This window comes from Oncorhynchus nerka, linkage group LG20 (assembly GCF_034236695.1).
Source record: "Oncorhynchus nerka isolate Pitt River linkage group LG20, Oner_Uvic_2.0, whole genome shotgun sequence".
Taxonomy (NCBI): domain Eukaryota; kingdom Metazoa; phylum Chordata; class Actinopteri; order Salmoniformes; family Salmonidae; genus Oncorhynchus; species Oncorhynchus nerka.
Window position 1 is genome coordinate 21,191,248 of NC_088415.1, and position 16,564 is coordinate 21,207,811.

The window sequence follows — 16,564 nt, forward strand, 5'->3', positions numbered from 1 at the left end:
ATAAGGCAGAACAGTTGAAACCGGGCAATCAGCAGTTGCTTCATCCATTTTTGGACATATAAATTCATATCTACCCATTGATTCTTGAAGAACATAACTTGTTTTTTCAACTGGCTTACCCCATCAGAAACCAATATATAAGCTTGTTTTACTCCAATGTTTGTAAACAAAGTAAATGTAAACAAACACTATATAGCCTTAACATGGTTGAAATTATCATTTTGATATCATAGATGGTCAGTCATTTTATGATGCCAAAATGCATCATACTGGCTGTATTTATGTATTTTGAAAGTTCTATCTTAATGTTTATTGCTGACTTGCAAAATATATTGGTACTGTATCAACAATGGTCTAGGCTAATGAAACGAATAGAAAAATATATTTTTCTGTGGAGTTTTCCTTTAAGATACTTGGACGCTTCTGCCTATTGTCACTTGCTCAGCTGTGTAGGCATACTGTTGCAAGCTAAGTTAGGGTTAAGTTTAGGAGTTAGGTTAAAGGGTTAGAGAGAGAGATTAGCTAAAAGAGTTAAGGTTAAGGGTTAGCAAACATGCTAAGTAGTAGCAACCTTTGGGTTGCTAGATCTTCTTGTTATACCCTGCCATGACGTTAGCCTGTTCGGGAGGTTTATGACCCCCATAAATACCTTTCCCCTTTTTCCTCTCTCTACTCTACCGATGTGACTATTGAAAATCCCTTTGTTAACATGGAGAGTCTGGTAATATCAAAAGGTGGGAAACTAAACCATATTTCGGTAATCCAACCAGTTGAAAATATGCATTGGTACTTAATGAATATGATGTCAGATCAGTTGGCGTCCGAGACATTATTACTGATGATAGGACGACATAAACTGTATCTTGTAAATTCTACACATTCTAGTTATCAGATTCACATGGAATTGTTGTGCAGTTTAAATATTTAAATATGAAACTATTTGTGAAAAGACTAAATGTAATTTTAGCTTATAAAGGAGAGAGTTGGTTGTCATAGAGTAAACTCTGCTCAGTCAGAGGCCCCGCCCAAGTGAACAGATTTTGGTTGTAAACTATGAAACACGCCCTTCTTTCACCACTGTATAAACCCTTTGATGAAAATTCAACTTCCTGTTCCAAGGACGTGAGGACTTTCTGTACCGTGTTGAAAGGACAAAGACCACCTACAGAACTAAGCCAACCTCAGCAAGAACCTAATGAAATTAGTATTGAATTTCAATGTGAAGGTGACGATCGACACGCCGAAAGGACGAATTTCGACTATACCAGCCAGAATATTGCACGAGCTTGAAAGTATGGCAACCTGGTATGAACTTTGAACTCTTATTCACTCCAGGAGTGATACCCACTCCGCCCTCTAAACGTGGGCTAGGAGAGGACGGACAGAGTATCCATTCTACCACACGATGACGGTACTACCAAGTAGCCGTTCTATTCTTCAAAGGACAACCCGGTCTTCCATCTACGACCAACCGATCGAAGTGCAGCTCAGAGTAAATATTTATTGTTTTCTTTTTCCAAATAGGCAGTTATTTAGAATGCATAAAATACTGTATTTACGATAGCATAGCTGCCTACGGCTTGATAGACACAAAACCCTTTTTGTTCTTCAGTCTTCCTGCTCTTTCATTCAAACCCAACCCCCTTTCTTTGTGTAACCAGCCGTCATATATGTTCCGTCCGCTAGGGATGTTTTCCTTTATGACATTTGTAATCAATGTATGATCCATTCTGTGTGATGTAATTCTGTGGGATTATTTAGGTATTTAGTAAATAAATAATTAAACCTAATGTTGTATTGCTGATTTGACTTATTAGCCAGGGTTCGTGAAGATAACCAAGAATTTACAACTTTCAGATGAGACTAAATAAAGTGACGCTTAAATATTGACTGCTATTGAGGTAAAAGATTACCAGGTCTTTAAGAGTTTATTCGGAAGATAACAGCTCTATAAACATTATTTCGTGGTGCCCTGACTTTCTAGTTAATTTTTTATCTGATTAGCTTAATCAAGTAATATTAATTACAGAGAAATGATTTTATAGAATAGCATGTCATATCACTTAATCCGGCATAGACAAAGACACGACAACCCCTACTCATCCACACCGACCAGCCACCCTGCTTTAGTGTTTTTTAAGTAACCATCTGTCATATGTAACCATATCAAACGTAAAATAGCATATTATTTTGAGTGTCCTATATTTACATTTACTATGTTACGTCTAGTCTACGAGACCAGGCTGTTAATTTTCGCATGGTGGGCAGTTGTCACGAAGGAGTTATGACACTAGGAGGCTATATCAACCCTTTCACATTTTTTGCACATCCCTCTCTAAGGTGTTGAGGTTGGTGATTATAGATCTTCCTCTGGGAAATGAGGAAGGCAACCTTTCTATTTCAGCATACCCCTAAAATACAGATTAGGGATCTGAGGAAGACAACCTGCTTGTGTCAGCATACCCCTGAGGTACAGATTGGGGATATGAGGAAGATAAACCTGTCTGTGCCAGTGTACCCCAGAGAGACAGAGGCTCATTATGCTTCAAAAATATTCTGGGTTTATCAGAGGTTCTAAAGCTACATCAAATATATTAATTTGATATATAACACAAAGATGAGTAACAAGGTATTTTGAGAATATTAAATATTCTGACATTTGGCTAAATACTGTTTTAGTAGTGCCATCTAATTAGAGACAATGAGCCAAGTCACCAGGTGTGCATTATTTGTTCCACATTTTAACCTGGATGCTTTAATAATATGAAGGTAGTGCAGAAGCTTGATATCAGCGCAGATTTATTGCCTTTGTATTGCACTACAAGCTTCTTTTTAACTTGTGCACTGACCTGTGTTTTCAGTGTTATTATAATTCATACATTTTTGAAAGCTTGCAAGGATTTATTTTTCTCAGACAAAAATACATTTGTTGGTCTGGTTGACAACTGCTTTAACCAAATATGCTCTTTGAGGTACACTGCACACAAAGGCCAGTAATTTGCATCCTCTGAGGGATGCACAGTCTCCATTGGCAAACCAACCCACCTGAACAGGTGGTATCAGATATGCTCAATAATTGCTGAATTAAAGAGGAAATTATACCCTGCCTGCACCTGGTGTCCCCCTGTGAACACCTTATGACATAAATACCTATTACACTCAGGATGAAGGAAAACTATTTGAACATTTAAAAAACTATATATAGGATATTCATCCATAATTGTATTATGATGTGGTTATAATACATTGTAAGACTTGTCATAAGCATGTATAACCCCTCATCTCATACATCAAGCCATCTTGATGGTGGTTGATAATCTTTGGTACGGGGAGTAGGAAGTTGGATATCTTGTTGGTAGTTGAATATCTTTGGTAAGAGCGTGACGTCACGTGAACCAATGAAAACGCTTAAATATTTGACGTCTGCAACGCCATCTTCTCTTATGCAGCATCGTGAAAACGACAGTGGTAAAGGACAAAGTCGCCATGCATGGTATGCAATAAAGTAAGTAACATAAGAGATCATTAACTGCATTTGACTTAGTCTGTATGCTACCTTGCTTGCTACTTAGGTAATTGAAAATACTGTGAGTGTTAAAACACGAGGAACAGAAGAGATAATGTTTCAGAGGAAGAGTCAAAATATCAAGTACTTCCTGAGTCTTGTGCCAGGGAAACGTCGCTTTGGAGTGTACAGATTTCTGCCCGTCTTCTTCTGTATTGGAGGTGTGATGGAATGGGTCATGATCAACGTGAGGATAGGAAGGGAGACATTCTGTAAGTATTCAAACCTCTGGCTGATTTTATCTGCACTGTCAAACTAGCGCACACGATTGAACCATCACTGTATGTGGATGTACGTACAGTAGAACTGCTGCTTTGCCAAGAGCCCAGACTTCTACTGTTGTAACATGGGGTGGTGGTTAACGTTAGTGCACTGGCCCTGTACGTTTCTGTTTTAACCCACATTCAGGTTGTTCACTACAGTGGTGTCAACAGTGGGATAGTCCTTGATATCTCAGGCCTTTTAATGGAGATACATTGTGTGTGGATGCATAGAAGGGAGTGTGCCTGTGGCCTCCCAATGTGAGTACTGCCTCTGCCACAAGAGCCCAGGCTTGTATGGTGCTTGTCCTGAAACCAAAGGGTCACTAATTCAAACCCTGCTCCAGTTGTTCCTCTGAAATCGACACTGTAGTATAAATTGGATTCAGACAACTTGGGCTACTGCTGAGGTTACAGTCAATACAAGTCTGTTGGTCCTCTTCAAAAAGCTAAGATTGTGCAATTAAGTCAATGGTTGAGCTACTGTAAAGAGTTTAATATATTTTTAATTATAGAATCAGTTAACCATTCTTCTGTTTCATTCATCTCCATTTCTCCCTCAGATGATGTCTACAGAAGAAAGAAGTCAGAGAGGGAATACCAGCAGAAGATCGAGGATGGATTGATTGTACTTACTAAACCAGTAGCCAAGTGAATTACTGAACCAGTAGCCACTATAATGGAAGTAGAACACTTGAGATGTGATCAGGACACAAACACTGGTGTTTGCATTGCAATGGACTTGAGGCAAACATTTCTGGATGGTTGAAAAGACTGATATTTAATATATTTATTAATGAAAACATGTTTATGTATGTACTCTTTATGATTCTGAGCTTGGATGAAACATTTTTTAGAGCCAAATGTGACAACGTGATATTTGTCTAATAAAGGTTACATTACTCAGTGGAGGCATCGCAGTGTCGTTTTAATCATTTTATATTAAAAACATTTACGTCAAATGACATGTTATACCCATTTAAAATATAGGTAAACAGTTTCAAATGTTGGCAAATTGTAGTTACTTTATGTACATTTATTAGCCATTATTATTTAAAGTAGATGAATGCAACGGATGCAATTTCCAGATGTGTTATTGGAAATATAAAACATTGATAAAAAATGGTCAAAAGAGTATTGTGCATATAGTTATGTTGTGTAAGAACTCCTGTCCTACTTAAGAGGAAACCAATTTAACCAATCATGGCTGGTAAGATGACCTAAGAGACATTCAATTGTAACTTACAAAACAAACACATTTCTCATATTACATAGCGCTGCTCTATATATCGTAACATACCAGTACACACTTCTCATATTACATAGCGCTGCTCTATATATCGTAACATACCAGTACACACTTCTCATATTACATAGCGCTGCTCTATATATCGTAACATACCAGTACACACTTCTCATATTACATAGCGCTGCTCTATATATCGTAACATACCAGTACACACTTCTCATATTACATAGCGCTGCTCTATATATCGTAACATACCAGTACACACTTCTCATATTACATGCCACTGCTGCGCTATGGTCTATTGACTTGTGTATTACATTAGTTGGCCCTTTTCACAAGGGAACCCCTCACTAGTATTGTGGTCCTCACTAGACTGTATCCCACTGGTTCAGTGGTACAGTCCAATGGGCAGGGCCCTGAGGCAAACAAAGCTGTTGGGATGCTTGGCCAGCATCAGAGGGTTGCCATCCAGTCTCACCTCCTCCATGTTGGCTCTGATGTACTGAGTGTTGTTGCCTTGGCAGAAGGTCTCATCCGATAGCGTGGTGATCTTATTGTTCTGCAGGGGGAGTAGATTAGAAGACAGATGTTGGTTGGTAAAAACTTTTTTTGTTTCGTTTTTTACAATATGCATTTGCCTGCACCTGCATTTATACTCTAAAATGTGTTGTTAGGTGAAAGATACATATTTGTCTAAACATTATTGCTGTGTGAGCCAAAGTTGTAAACAGACATATAGGTGCACAATGTGGAGACTCTCTGGAAGTTGTGGGATTGCCTCCAGCTCGTTATTGCCAAGGTAGAGGTACGCCATCTTGGTGAGTTTCTGAGAAAAGAGATTTGATGTTTTGTTGACATACTACAGGGTATTTCAGGTAAGATTCATGTTTGGCATAGAAATTGTTGTTGAAATTCTATTGACATTCAATGCAACCATTACTCAGACTGTAAAATGTTACTGTATGTAAAAAAAATATATATAGTGTTTGCTCCAGAATCTTGGACTGACTTTCTGGCTTACCTTAAAAGCAGTTGACTTTATACCCTTGGTTTTAAGCTGGTTGTAATTGGCATTGAAGGATATGAGTTTGGCAGGTAACATGGGTAGTTTGGCCAGCTTGTTCTCTGAGAGATTGAGCTCTTCAAGGAGGGCAAGCTTTGAGAAAGCTCCGTCTTCTATCTCAGAGATGAGGTTCCCAGTCAGATCGATTCTTCTCAAAGTTGCTATAAAATGTTAAAGACCATAAACTTTAGAGATGTTCACTAAAAAAGTTTGAGTGATAAGTGAATAACATCTTAATGTTTAATTTTTATTTTATTTTTAAGTCCACGGTGTTACAAAGCTACTCTAATCACTAACCAATGTCTGCAAAGTCTTTGTTGGTGATTTTTGTGATTTTGTTGTAGCGTGCGTAGAGATAGGCAGTTTCCTTGGGCAGGGATGGAACTGCTGTCATCTCAGGGGAGACCTCCTCACAGTATACTGACCCAGTCAGACACACACACAGTAGGCACGTGGGCAGCTCTGAAATCCATAGCCATGTCCTTTTAAATGCATTCTCCTTCAGCAATGACTTCCACGTTTTCCTATCGATCAGCCAAGTAATCTCTCCCTGTATTCATCTCTCTTCATTCTTTATAGAAACCTAACATAAACGTGTGCCATAGTAGTCACCGGGGCACTACATGTAACATTCCTGCTGTAATGTGTGCTTGTTTAATGCATTCACAAAGGAGAAAACAGCTCTTTAGACCTAGCACATGGCCTTAATAAATAAGTGATTGTGAATGCCTTTTCTCCAGTGTGTCTCGAGAGAATAAACTCACCACCCTCATCTTTCGGAGCTGCTGCTGGGCTTGTATCTGAGTCTCCAGTGGTGTCATAGTCTGGGATGGTCACAACCTCTTTCTGTGGAATTGTTTAGAAGAAATGTCTCCAGATCACCTCACAAGAGAAGACATAAGCTGGCTATTTTATTTCACACCAACTGAGTTTTCCTAACAGTCTGATTATCTGCTAAGCAAGTATTTATAATCTCAGACACCAATGTATAGTCTTCACAGACTAATGTATGTTGAGTCATAATTTAGGCAGGGATAGGGTGTGGGACTTTTACAACTCTCATATGCAAACTTTAAGCTTTATAGTTGTATTATAGATTCTGCTACATTTTTAGAGGTATGGATCCTGCCTCAAAAACGCATTCTCATAAACTCTAAACAAAATCAAATAATCATGAATTTGCCCAAAAACATTTACAAAAGATTACCTTAGGTTTCCTTGCTTCCATGTATCCATTTCTTGCTGCAGAAGAGAGCATCCACGGTACCAGAATAATGGTGAAAAACAAAGTCCTCAGGTCTATCATTGTGTCTAACAGCTGGGATGGGAGCAGAACCGTACTAAGGACAGAGGGGTAGGGCTGTGAGTACTGGGCTGAGATCTGAGTGAGCAGGAGAATTTTCCATCCAGTTTTAAAGAAAAGCTGCTGGTGGAGTATTAAGTAAGACTAGGAAACAAACCTTAACCCAATATTTGCTGTCAAAGTAGCCTTCTCATCTCATCAGTTTGGAAATTGGCATGTTTTAGAAAATTGTGAAATCTGACAGTAGGCCTTGGATGCATGTCATTTCAGGTTAAACCACACCGGTTCATAACATTTGAAAATAAAACATTAAACTCTTAACGGTTTTAAGCCAAACATATCTTTATTTATTTTTCTTGTAACAAACCTTGATGTTATGGTTTCTCTATCAACAATGGACTCGTGTTGGGCAGGATCATGGTTGTGTTCAGTAGGCACGGAAATGGGAAAAATGCATGTTCTTATTGGACATTCATTCCTCCTGTTTAGTGCCCACTGAACACAACCCAGTTGATTGAGGCGTCTGTATGTTACAGAGGGTAAGGCTGCCATTGTAAGCTCAGGTGTATTCATTACGCCAATTGTTATGGATGTTTATGGACTAGAAAGTGATGAAAAGATTAACATGTATATCAAGAGTGTAAAATGCAAGTAATTTCTTTGCCTTATTATTGTTTTTATGCAACTTGTCAGAGACCCTTGCATCCCTATACATTCAATCATTATGTTGGAAAGGTTGACTTTGAAATAAAAAGAAGACCTTTGTCCCTTTAGGATGGACTGGCAAACCCCTGTGCTGTGTATGTTGGAAAAAAAGTTGGAAAAAGTTCATGGAAAAAGGCTGGCTTTTAAAAACAAGAACTATTTATCTGGAAAATACTGACTGGTGTGGACAGAGTGCAGAGAGAGAGAGAGAACTTAAACGTAAAGAGCAGTGGGATATGATTACTGGAATTTTGGACAGAACTCTTTTGCATGAAGTGATTATAAAATCTAATGCCAAAGCAAGCAATGAAGAAAGGAATGTATTCTTCTTACTAACACCTCCCTTTCTGACTTAAAACTCCTACAAAAATGTTTCCCCTGGTGTCTCGTGGTTTTATTTGGAAATGTTTTATGTAGAAGCGTTTGTTACAAGTCAGCATCTACTGTCTGAACCTCCTATAATTTTTCAGTGTGCAGGTGTCCATCCAGTTGCTCAAACTTGGTTCATGTGAGAAAAATAGTTTTACTTGAGAGCTTGTCCAACTATGGGAGCAGCCAATATTAAGACAAATGCATACCTAAAAGTATGTGTAAGGCTTGTTTAAACTGTTGCGCTCAAACTAGGCTGTACACATAAACAATTGAACTATCTCTCTTTTGCTTCTATACAAATTAAAAACATTCCTCATCCTAAGTACCTTGACAGTTTTCCTACATTTCGCACCATTTTCCATGAAAAGATATACAAGGTTCTCCTCTGGCTGTTCTCATGTTTTTCCATGCCTCATTTTTCCAATTGGCAGGGTTTATGTGAGATATTTAAAATCATTTTAATGCAATAACATTATGGTGTAATTTCCATTATTATTAGCATTATTATATTCATCATACTCTCAGTGCACTTTTGCAAAGCAATCTCACTTATATTCAAGGGTGATGAGAATTTTGGCTATATTTTTATAAAGTAGATGTGTGGTCCTAGAAGTGAATTCCCAGAGTGAGACATATCATGTTAATATGTGATACAGTAGATACAAACATGCTTCTATAGTTTTTGTGTAAGGTGTGACTGACTATTTCCCCCCCATAGTTTATTCCCTATTTATTTGCTATTCAGAATCTTGGACTCCATGAGCATGTGGATATGATTTGATTACTTAAACAGAGGTGTACTTTCACTGAAGTCTGCTTTAGACATAAAAAGAGGTTTAATGGGAGTCTTTGTAGAATCTGCTGCACAGGACAAGTCGTACCTAGACACTGAAACTGTGTTGCCCTTTTATGACTGCCTGTCTTATTGAAAAAAGGTAAGTATGTGGAAATGGTTCATTGCTGTAACAGATCAAATGAATGATAAACGAGTTACTTTGGCAAGAGCAGAGATTCAAGCCTTTTGGGTCCATATCTTCTCACTTCAGGGACAACAAACCAGCCAAAACAAATGCTTTTTTTCATTTTATATTATGCTTATTAACCGATCAATGATTTGTTTTAGACAAAAGCATATTGTTTCACTCCCATTGAGAGCAGTCGATGGATATAACTGTAGATGGAAATACCAAACCAAAAGAAAGGACAAAGTCATCTCTGATGGTATGCAACGGCAAATATGTTCCCCTAAAAAGTATTCTACAATTGCTAGCAGCTGTTTATCATACATCTGCTTTGTCGATGAGAATCTGAAGCTTCAGTTTACTTCCCAAGCTTCATTCCTTGAGTGTGTGCTGGTTTTCTTCCTGACCAATTACTGTCCGTCTTAGTCAATTCTTTTTGCTCTTTACAGACTAGAAATGCAATTTCTCAACCTTATTGCAGGTGTAGGGTTACACCGTCCATTGTGCTCCTCCTGTGCTCATTTCCTTGCCACCATTTCACTCTTCACTATCATTACAAAATCGGTGTTATTCATAAATCAACTGAGTGCCTTTGTGCGATACTGACCCCTAAGTTGGAGTGGTCAAACATGCTTATGTCACTGCTCCTTTGCCTTTCGTGAAGGGATGGAAGATCAGAACCTCTAATACAATCTGATAATACGTGGGGTCAGTATGTTAAGTCAGCTGCAGCTCAGGCTCCAAGTGACCTAAATATCCCACCATCTAACAACTTATCTTCAACCTGATCAACACCTGGGGTGTATTCATTGCTTCTTTCAACAGAAATGGTTTACTATCCAAACAACTGCAAACAGAATGAAACAAGGAGGGACCTACCAGAATTTATCCAATAGAAACTTGTTTTGTAGCAAACGGTTTGTTGCAGAACATTTAGCAACAATTGGCGTAATGAATACACCTGAGCTTACAATGGCAGCCTTACCCTCTGTAACATACAGACGCCTCAATCAACTGGGTTGTGTTCAGTGGGTACTAAACAGGAGGAATGAATGTCCAATAAGAACATGCATTTTCATGCCTACTGAACACAACCATGATCCTGCCCAACACAAGTCCATTGTTGATAGAGGAACAGTTGCTTTTGAGGAATTTATTACAAATACAACTAATTGTAATATAAATCTATACAATTTTTGCTTCAGGACAGTACTTCAGTTACAGATCATGGAACTAATGGAAAACAATTTAGCATTTTGACGAGTCACAACAAAACAGGGTGTGGCAGTAATACTAAAATCTTTAAAGGGATACTTTGGGGTTTTGGCCATGAAACCCTTTATCTACTTCCCCAGAGTAAGATGATCTCATGGGTACCATTTATGTCTCTGCATGCAGTATGAAGGAAGTTGCTAACGACTGGAAGTCTATGGTATCTGCTAGCATGCTAACAGATACCCATAAACTTCCAGTCATTGTGCGAACACTAGTTACCATTGGCTTACAAAACTAGCTTTAACTTCCTTCATACCTGACACAGATATATAGAAATGGTATCCACGAGTTAATCTGACACTAGGGAAGTAGAAAAAGGGCCTTATTGGCAAAATCCCTAAGAATCCCTTTTAATGTCTTAATTACATCCAAATGTGGGGCAGAACTGATACAGTAGTGCACAGAGAAAGCTCTGAACATAAAAAAATATTAGCTTGATACGGTCATCATGAACGAATTGGAGGGGCTTGGCCTTCCAAATCTCAGTTCTTCCTTGCAGCTGACCATGTCTGTTGTGTTGGCATTAGTTGGCACTGGTGGAGTGGACTCGTAGAGGATGCAGATGGAGCCATCCTCTCCTATCCGATAGGACACCTCGTACGGATCGACCCACATCGTCAGTTCACTGGGCAGGAGTGAGAAGAGTTGTTCTCGAGTGAGTCCAATGGTGCAAGCTGCTTGGCCAATCAAGGGGTCCATTTTGTGGTTGATCCTGAGACATCTGTACCCCGAGCCTTTGCATGGAGCCTGGGGGAACCAGTGGTGTTGGTAGTGCTCTGTAAGAGGGCAATGAGAGCAAAGCATTAGACCCAGCTCAGAGGTAATTAAGCTAGTTTGCTTAATAGTAACTAACTAGTAGTCTATAGGCTCTGAAATGTCAACAACACAACAATGGCTTTTACATAGCTAGCTACATACTCTACCTGCTAAAGCTTCCTCCAAGGAATAGGTGAACTCTTTCAGTAGGTCTTCCGACAAGTATCCAGTTGCTCTCAGCAATCTGGCAACAAAGCTGGCCGCTGTTGAGACTTCAGTTTTCATTTTCGAAGCAGATACTATTTATCTCATCAGCCAGACGTTGAATAGCAACGAGCCCAAGTTGGCTCTATATCCGAAATGTCAAGCTAAATGTAGACTTTCCTCCGTTGAAACAAGGCTACACAACAAGGTCCAGAGACAACCAGTTACCGTTTGTCTTTCTTTTGTCCAGTTGTAAAACGGAAGCCACAATAATTCACTGAGACAATGTAGGGTTAGGAGCTACAATTTGGCACCTACCAAACGTCCGATAATTTGATTGGATCTAGTGAAAATAAAGAAATAACTTTAGATATAAAACATTTTCAGATAATTAATTTAATGTTCATAGAATATGATAACTTCACCCCTTACCTGCTAAACATTAGTTTTGCGTCACAAAGACACATCTACCAATCAGACCAAACGTTGTTTAAATGACGTCACAAAGCTTCTTTCTCTATGGTGACGCAGCACCTCAATCGAATAACTCAATCACAGCGCCACCTTTGAGTTTATAAAATGTACTACATCAAATACCACCTTTTACAACTCAGGCCAAAAGCTCTTTCTTGCGGCACTTTACTATTTCTAAACTAAAGCAAGGCATACACCTAATATTGTACACCCTTTTCAGACTACTGAACTGACCCAGCCAAGCTTTACTATGCCAACCTGATTACACATTCATAGTGAGAGAGAGAGCTCTATATTATCTATTTATTTTTTATCTTATTTTTTATTATCTATTTCACTTGCTTTGGGAATGTAAACATATGTTTCCCATGCCATCCTGAGTGAGTCTGATCACACCTCTTCAAACTGTCCTGCAGATGAGGATAGTCCACAGATCCACAAAGACTTCAAAAACAAATCAATTTTTGATAAACTCCCATATCTACTGGGTGAAATTCCACAGTGTGCCATCACAGCAGCATGATTTGTGACCTGTTGCCACAAGAAAAGGGCAGCCAGTGAAGAACAAACACCATTGTAAATACAACCCATATTTATGCTTATTTATTTTCCCTTGTGTACGTACTTTAACCATTTGTACATAGTTACACTGTATATATATAATTTGACATTTGTAATGTCTTTATTGTTTTGAAACTTCTGTATGTGTAATGTTTACTGTTAATTTTTATTGTTTATTTTACTTTTGCATATTATCTACCTCACTTGCTTTGGCAATGTTAACACATGTTTCCCATGCCAATAAAGCCCCTTGAATTGAAATTGAATTGAATTGTCACCCCACCCAGTACTAAACACACCCAGGTCAAACAACTGCACTGCTCCTCCATCATTGAGAGGGATAAATTCACAGAGCTGGAGAGGGACATGGTGGAGCTCAGAGAGCTAGTCCACACAATCCAGGCAGAACAAACTCACAAAACAGACCAGCACAACAACACGCCCCCAACAAGACCCGGAGGGCAGAAGGTGGAGATGGACGGCTGTCTGAGAGAGCTGGCTGCTCTACAGACTGAGGTGAGAGAACTTAAACAGGCACACATGGCACTGAAGGAGGTGAGAAAGCTGAGGTGTGAAAGAGAGCAAGACACTCCCCCAGAGAAGCCAGCAGAACAGCCAACCTCAGACCCGGACCACATCCTCAACGGGACAGACAACACAGGACACACCAACCCAAAAGACACCCCCCGCTAACAGCCCCCCTGTCAGCTCCCCTGATAGCTCTCTTGACAACCCACACACATCCACTGAGGACACAAAGCCAGAGATTCTGCTCCTCATTGACTCAAATGGAAAATACATTCAAGAGGTTAAACATTTTCCCAAAGTGGCTACAGTCAGGTGCCCAAACACTAGACCTGGAGCTGTTGTCAGAGGACTAACACTAGGCCCTGGAGCTGTTGTCAGAGGACTAACACTAGGCCTGGAGCTGTTGTCAGAGGACAGACACTAGGCCCTGGAGCTGTTGTCAGAGGACAGACACTAGGCCTGGAGCTGTTGTCAGAGGACAGACACTAGGCCTGGAGCTGTGGTCAGAGGACAGACACTAGGCCTGGAGCTGTTGTCAGAGGACATACACTAGGTCTGGAGCTGTTGTCAGAGGACAAACACTAGGCCTGGAGCTGTTGTCAGAGGACAAACACTAGACATGCCCTGGAGCTGTTGTCAGAGGACAAACACTAGACATGCTCTGGAGCTGTTGTCAGAGGACAAACACTAGACATGCCCTGGAGCTGTTGTCAGAGGACTAACACTAGGCCTGGAGCTGTTGTCAGAGGACAGACACTAGGCCCTGGAGCTGTTGTCAGAGGACAGACACTAGGCCTGGAGCTGTTGTCAGAGGACAACACTAGGCCTGGAGCTGTTGTCAGAGGGACACTAGCCTGGAGCTGTTGTCAGAGGACAAACACCTGAGCTGTTGTCAGAGGACAAACACTAGGCCCTGGAGCTGTTGTCAGAGGACAAACACTGACAGGCCCTGGAGCTGTTGTCAGAGGACAAACACTAGCCCTGGAGCTGTTGTCAGATGCCCTGGAGCTGTTGTCAGAGGACAAACACTAGGCCTGGAGCTGTTGTCAGAGGACAAACACTAGACATGCCCTGGAGCTGTTGTCAGAGGACAAACACTAGACATGCTCTGGAGCTGTTGTCAGAGGACAAACACTAGACATGCCCTGGAGCTGTTGTCAGAGGACAAACACTAGGCCCTGGAGCTGTTGTCAGAGGACAAACACTAGACATGCCCTGGAGCTGTTGTCAGAGGACAAACACTAGGCCCTGGAGCTGTTGTCAGAGGACAAACACTAGGCCCTGGAGCTGTTGTCAGAGGACAAACACTAGACATGCCCTGGAGCTGTTGTCAGAGGACAAACACTAGGCCCTGGAGCTGTTGTCAGAGGACAAACACTAGACATGCCCTGGAGCTGTTGTCAGAGGACAAACACTAGACATGCCCTGGAGCTGTTGTCAGAGGACAAACACTAGGCCCTGGAGCTGTTGTCAGAGGACAAACACTAGGCCCTGGAGCTGTTGTCAGAGGACAAACACTAGGCCCTGGAGCTGTTGTCAGAGGACAAACACTAGACATGCCCTGGAGCTGTTGTCAGAGGACAAACACTAGGCCTGGAGCTGTTGTCAGAGGACAAACACTAGACATGCCCTGGAGCTGTTGTCAGAGGACAAACACTAGACATGCCCTGGAGCTGTTGTCAGAGGACAAACACTAGACATGCTCTGGAGCTGTTGTCAGAGGACAAACACTAGACATGCCCTGGAGCTGTTGTCAGAGGACAAACACTAGACATGCCCTGGAGCTGTTGTCAGAGGACAAACACTAGACATGCCCTGGAGCTGTTGTCAGAGGACAAACACTAGACATGCCCTGGAGCTGTTGTCAGAGGACAAACACTAGACATGCCCTGGAGCTGTTGTCAGAGGACAAACACTAGGCCCTGGAGCTGTTGTCAGAGGACAAACACTAGGCCCTGGAGCTGTTGTCAGAGGACAAACACTAGGCCCTGGAGCTGTTGTCAGAGGACAAACACTAGACATGCCCTGGAGCTGTTGTCAGAGGACAAACACTAGGCCCTGGAGCTGTTGTCAGAGGACAAACACTAGGCCCTGGAGCTGTTGTCAGAGGACAAACACTAGGCCCTGGAGCTGTTGTCAGAGGACAAACACTAGAGCTGTTGTCAGAGGCCCTGGAGCTGTTGTCAGAGGACAAACACTAGGCCCTGGAGCTGTTGTCAGAGGACAAACACTAGGCCCTGGAGCTGTTGTCAGAGGACAAACACTAGGCCCTGGAGCTGTTGTCAGAGGACAAACACTAGGCCCTGGAGCTGTTGTCAGAGGACAAACACTAGGCCCTGGAGCTGTTGTCAGAGGACAGACACTAGGCATGGCCTGGAGCTGTTGTCAGAGGACAAACACTAGGCCCTGGAGCTGTTGTCAGAGGACAAACACTAGGCCCTGGAGCTGTTGTCAGAGGACAAACACTAGGCCCTGGAGCTGTTGTCAGAGGACAAACACTAGACATGCTCTGGAGCTGTTGTCAGAGGACAAACACTAGGCCCTGGAGCTGTTGTCAGAGGACAAACACTAGGCCCTGGAGCTGTTGTCAGAGGACAAACACTAGACATGCCCTGGAGCTGTTGTCAGAGGACAAACACTAGACATGCCCTGGAGCTGTTGTCAGAGGACAAACAAGGCCTGGAGCTGTTGTCAGAGGACAAACACTAGGCCCCTGGAGCTGTTGTCAGAGGACAAACACTAGGCCCTGGAGCTGTTGTCAGAGGACAAACACTAGGCCCTGGAGCTGTTGTCAGAGGACAAACACTAGGCCCTGGAGCTGTTGTCAGAGGACAAACACAGGCCTGGAGCTGTTGTCAGAGACTAGGCCCTGGAGCTGTTGTCAGAGGACAAACACTAGGCCCTGGAGCTGTTGTCAGAGGACAAACACTAGGCCCTGGAGCTGTTGTCAGAGGACAAACACTAGGCCCTGGAGCTGTTGTCAGAGGACAAACACTAGGCCCTGGAGCTGTTGTCAGAGGACAAACACTAGGCCCTGGAGCTGTTGTCAGAGGACAAATACTAGGCTCTGGAGCTGTTGTCAGAGGACAAACACTAGACATGCCCTGGAGCTGTTGTCAGAGGACAAACACTAGGCCTGGAGCTGTTGTCAGAGGACAAACACTAGGCCTGGAGCTGTTGTCAGAGGACAAACACTAGGCCTGGAGCTGTTGTCAGAGGACAAACACTAGACATGCCCTGGAGCTGTTGTCAGAGGACAAACACTAGGCCTGGAGCTGTTGTCAGAG

At 41.7% G+C, this 16,564-nt stretch overlaps 3 protein-coding genes across 4 annotated transcripts; 1 reads left to right on the forward strand and 2 right to left on the reverse strand.

Moving 5' to 3' along the window:
• Nucleotides 1-3,436: 3,436 nt before the first annotated feature.
• On the forward strand, nucleotides 3,437-4,734 carry LOC115102042 (ubiquinol-cytochrome c reductase complex assembly factor 5). Its single transcript, XM_029621557.2, has 2 exons — nucleotides 3,437-3,777; nucleotides 4,389-4,734. The coding sequence occupies exons 1-2, from the start codon at nucleotides 3,621-3,623 to the stop codon at nucleotides 4,478-4,480; spliced, it is 249 nt and encodes an 82-aa protein (XP_029477417.1). The 5' UTR covers nucleotides 3,437-3,620; the 3' UTR covers nucleotides 4,481-4,734.
• Nucleotides 4,735-4,736: 2 nt separating this feature from the next.
• Nucleotides 4,737-7,551, reverse strand: ognb (osteoglycin, paralog b). Its single transcript, XM_029621555.2, has 6 exons — nucleotides 7,345-7,551; nucleotides 6,902-6,983; nucleotides 6,435-6,599; nucleotides 6,096-6,298; nucleotides 5,808-5,900; nucleotides 4,737-5,633 (listed from the first exon to the last, which is right to left on the reverse strand). The coding sequence occupies exons 1-6, from the start codon at nucleotides 7,441-7,443 to the stop codon at nucleotides 5,463-5,465; spliced, it is 813 nt and encodes a 270-aa protein (XP_029477415.1). The 5' UTR covers nucleotides 7,444-7,551; the 3' UTR covers nucleotides 4,737-5,462.
• A 2,800-nt stretch (nucleotides 7,552-10,351) lies between these two features.
• LOC115102041 (protein BTG1-like) lies at nucleotides 10,352-12,245 on the reverse strand. 2 transcript variants are annotated; one of them, XM_029621556.2, is made up of 3 exons: nucleotides 12,147-12,245; nucleotides 11,678-12,057; nucleotides 10,352-11,530 (listed from the first exon to the last, which is right to left on the reverse strand). In XM_029621556.2, the coding sequence occupies exons 2-3, from the start codon at nucleotides 11,793-11,795 to the stop codon at nucleotides 11,184-11,186; spliced, it is 465 nt and encodes a 154-aa protein (XP_029477416.1). In that variant the 5' UTR covers nucleotides 11,796-12,057; nucleotides 12,147-12,245; the 3' UTR covers nucleotides 10,352-11,183. The 2 variants fall into 2 exon arrangements, with proteins under 2 accessions (XP_029477416.1, XP_064861371.1); XM_065005299.1 differs by lacking the exon at nucleotides 12,147-12,245 and having other exon boundaries at nucleotides 11,678-12,140.
• Between the last annotated feature and the right edge of the window lie 4,319 nt (nucleotides 12,246-16,564).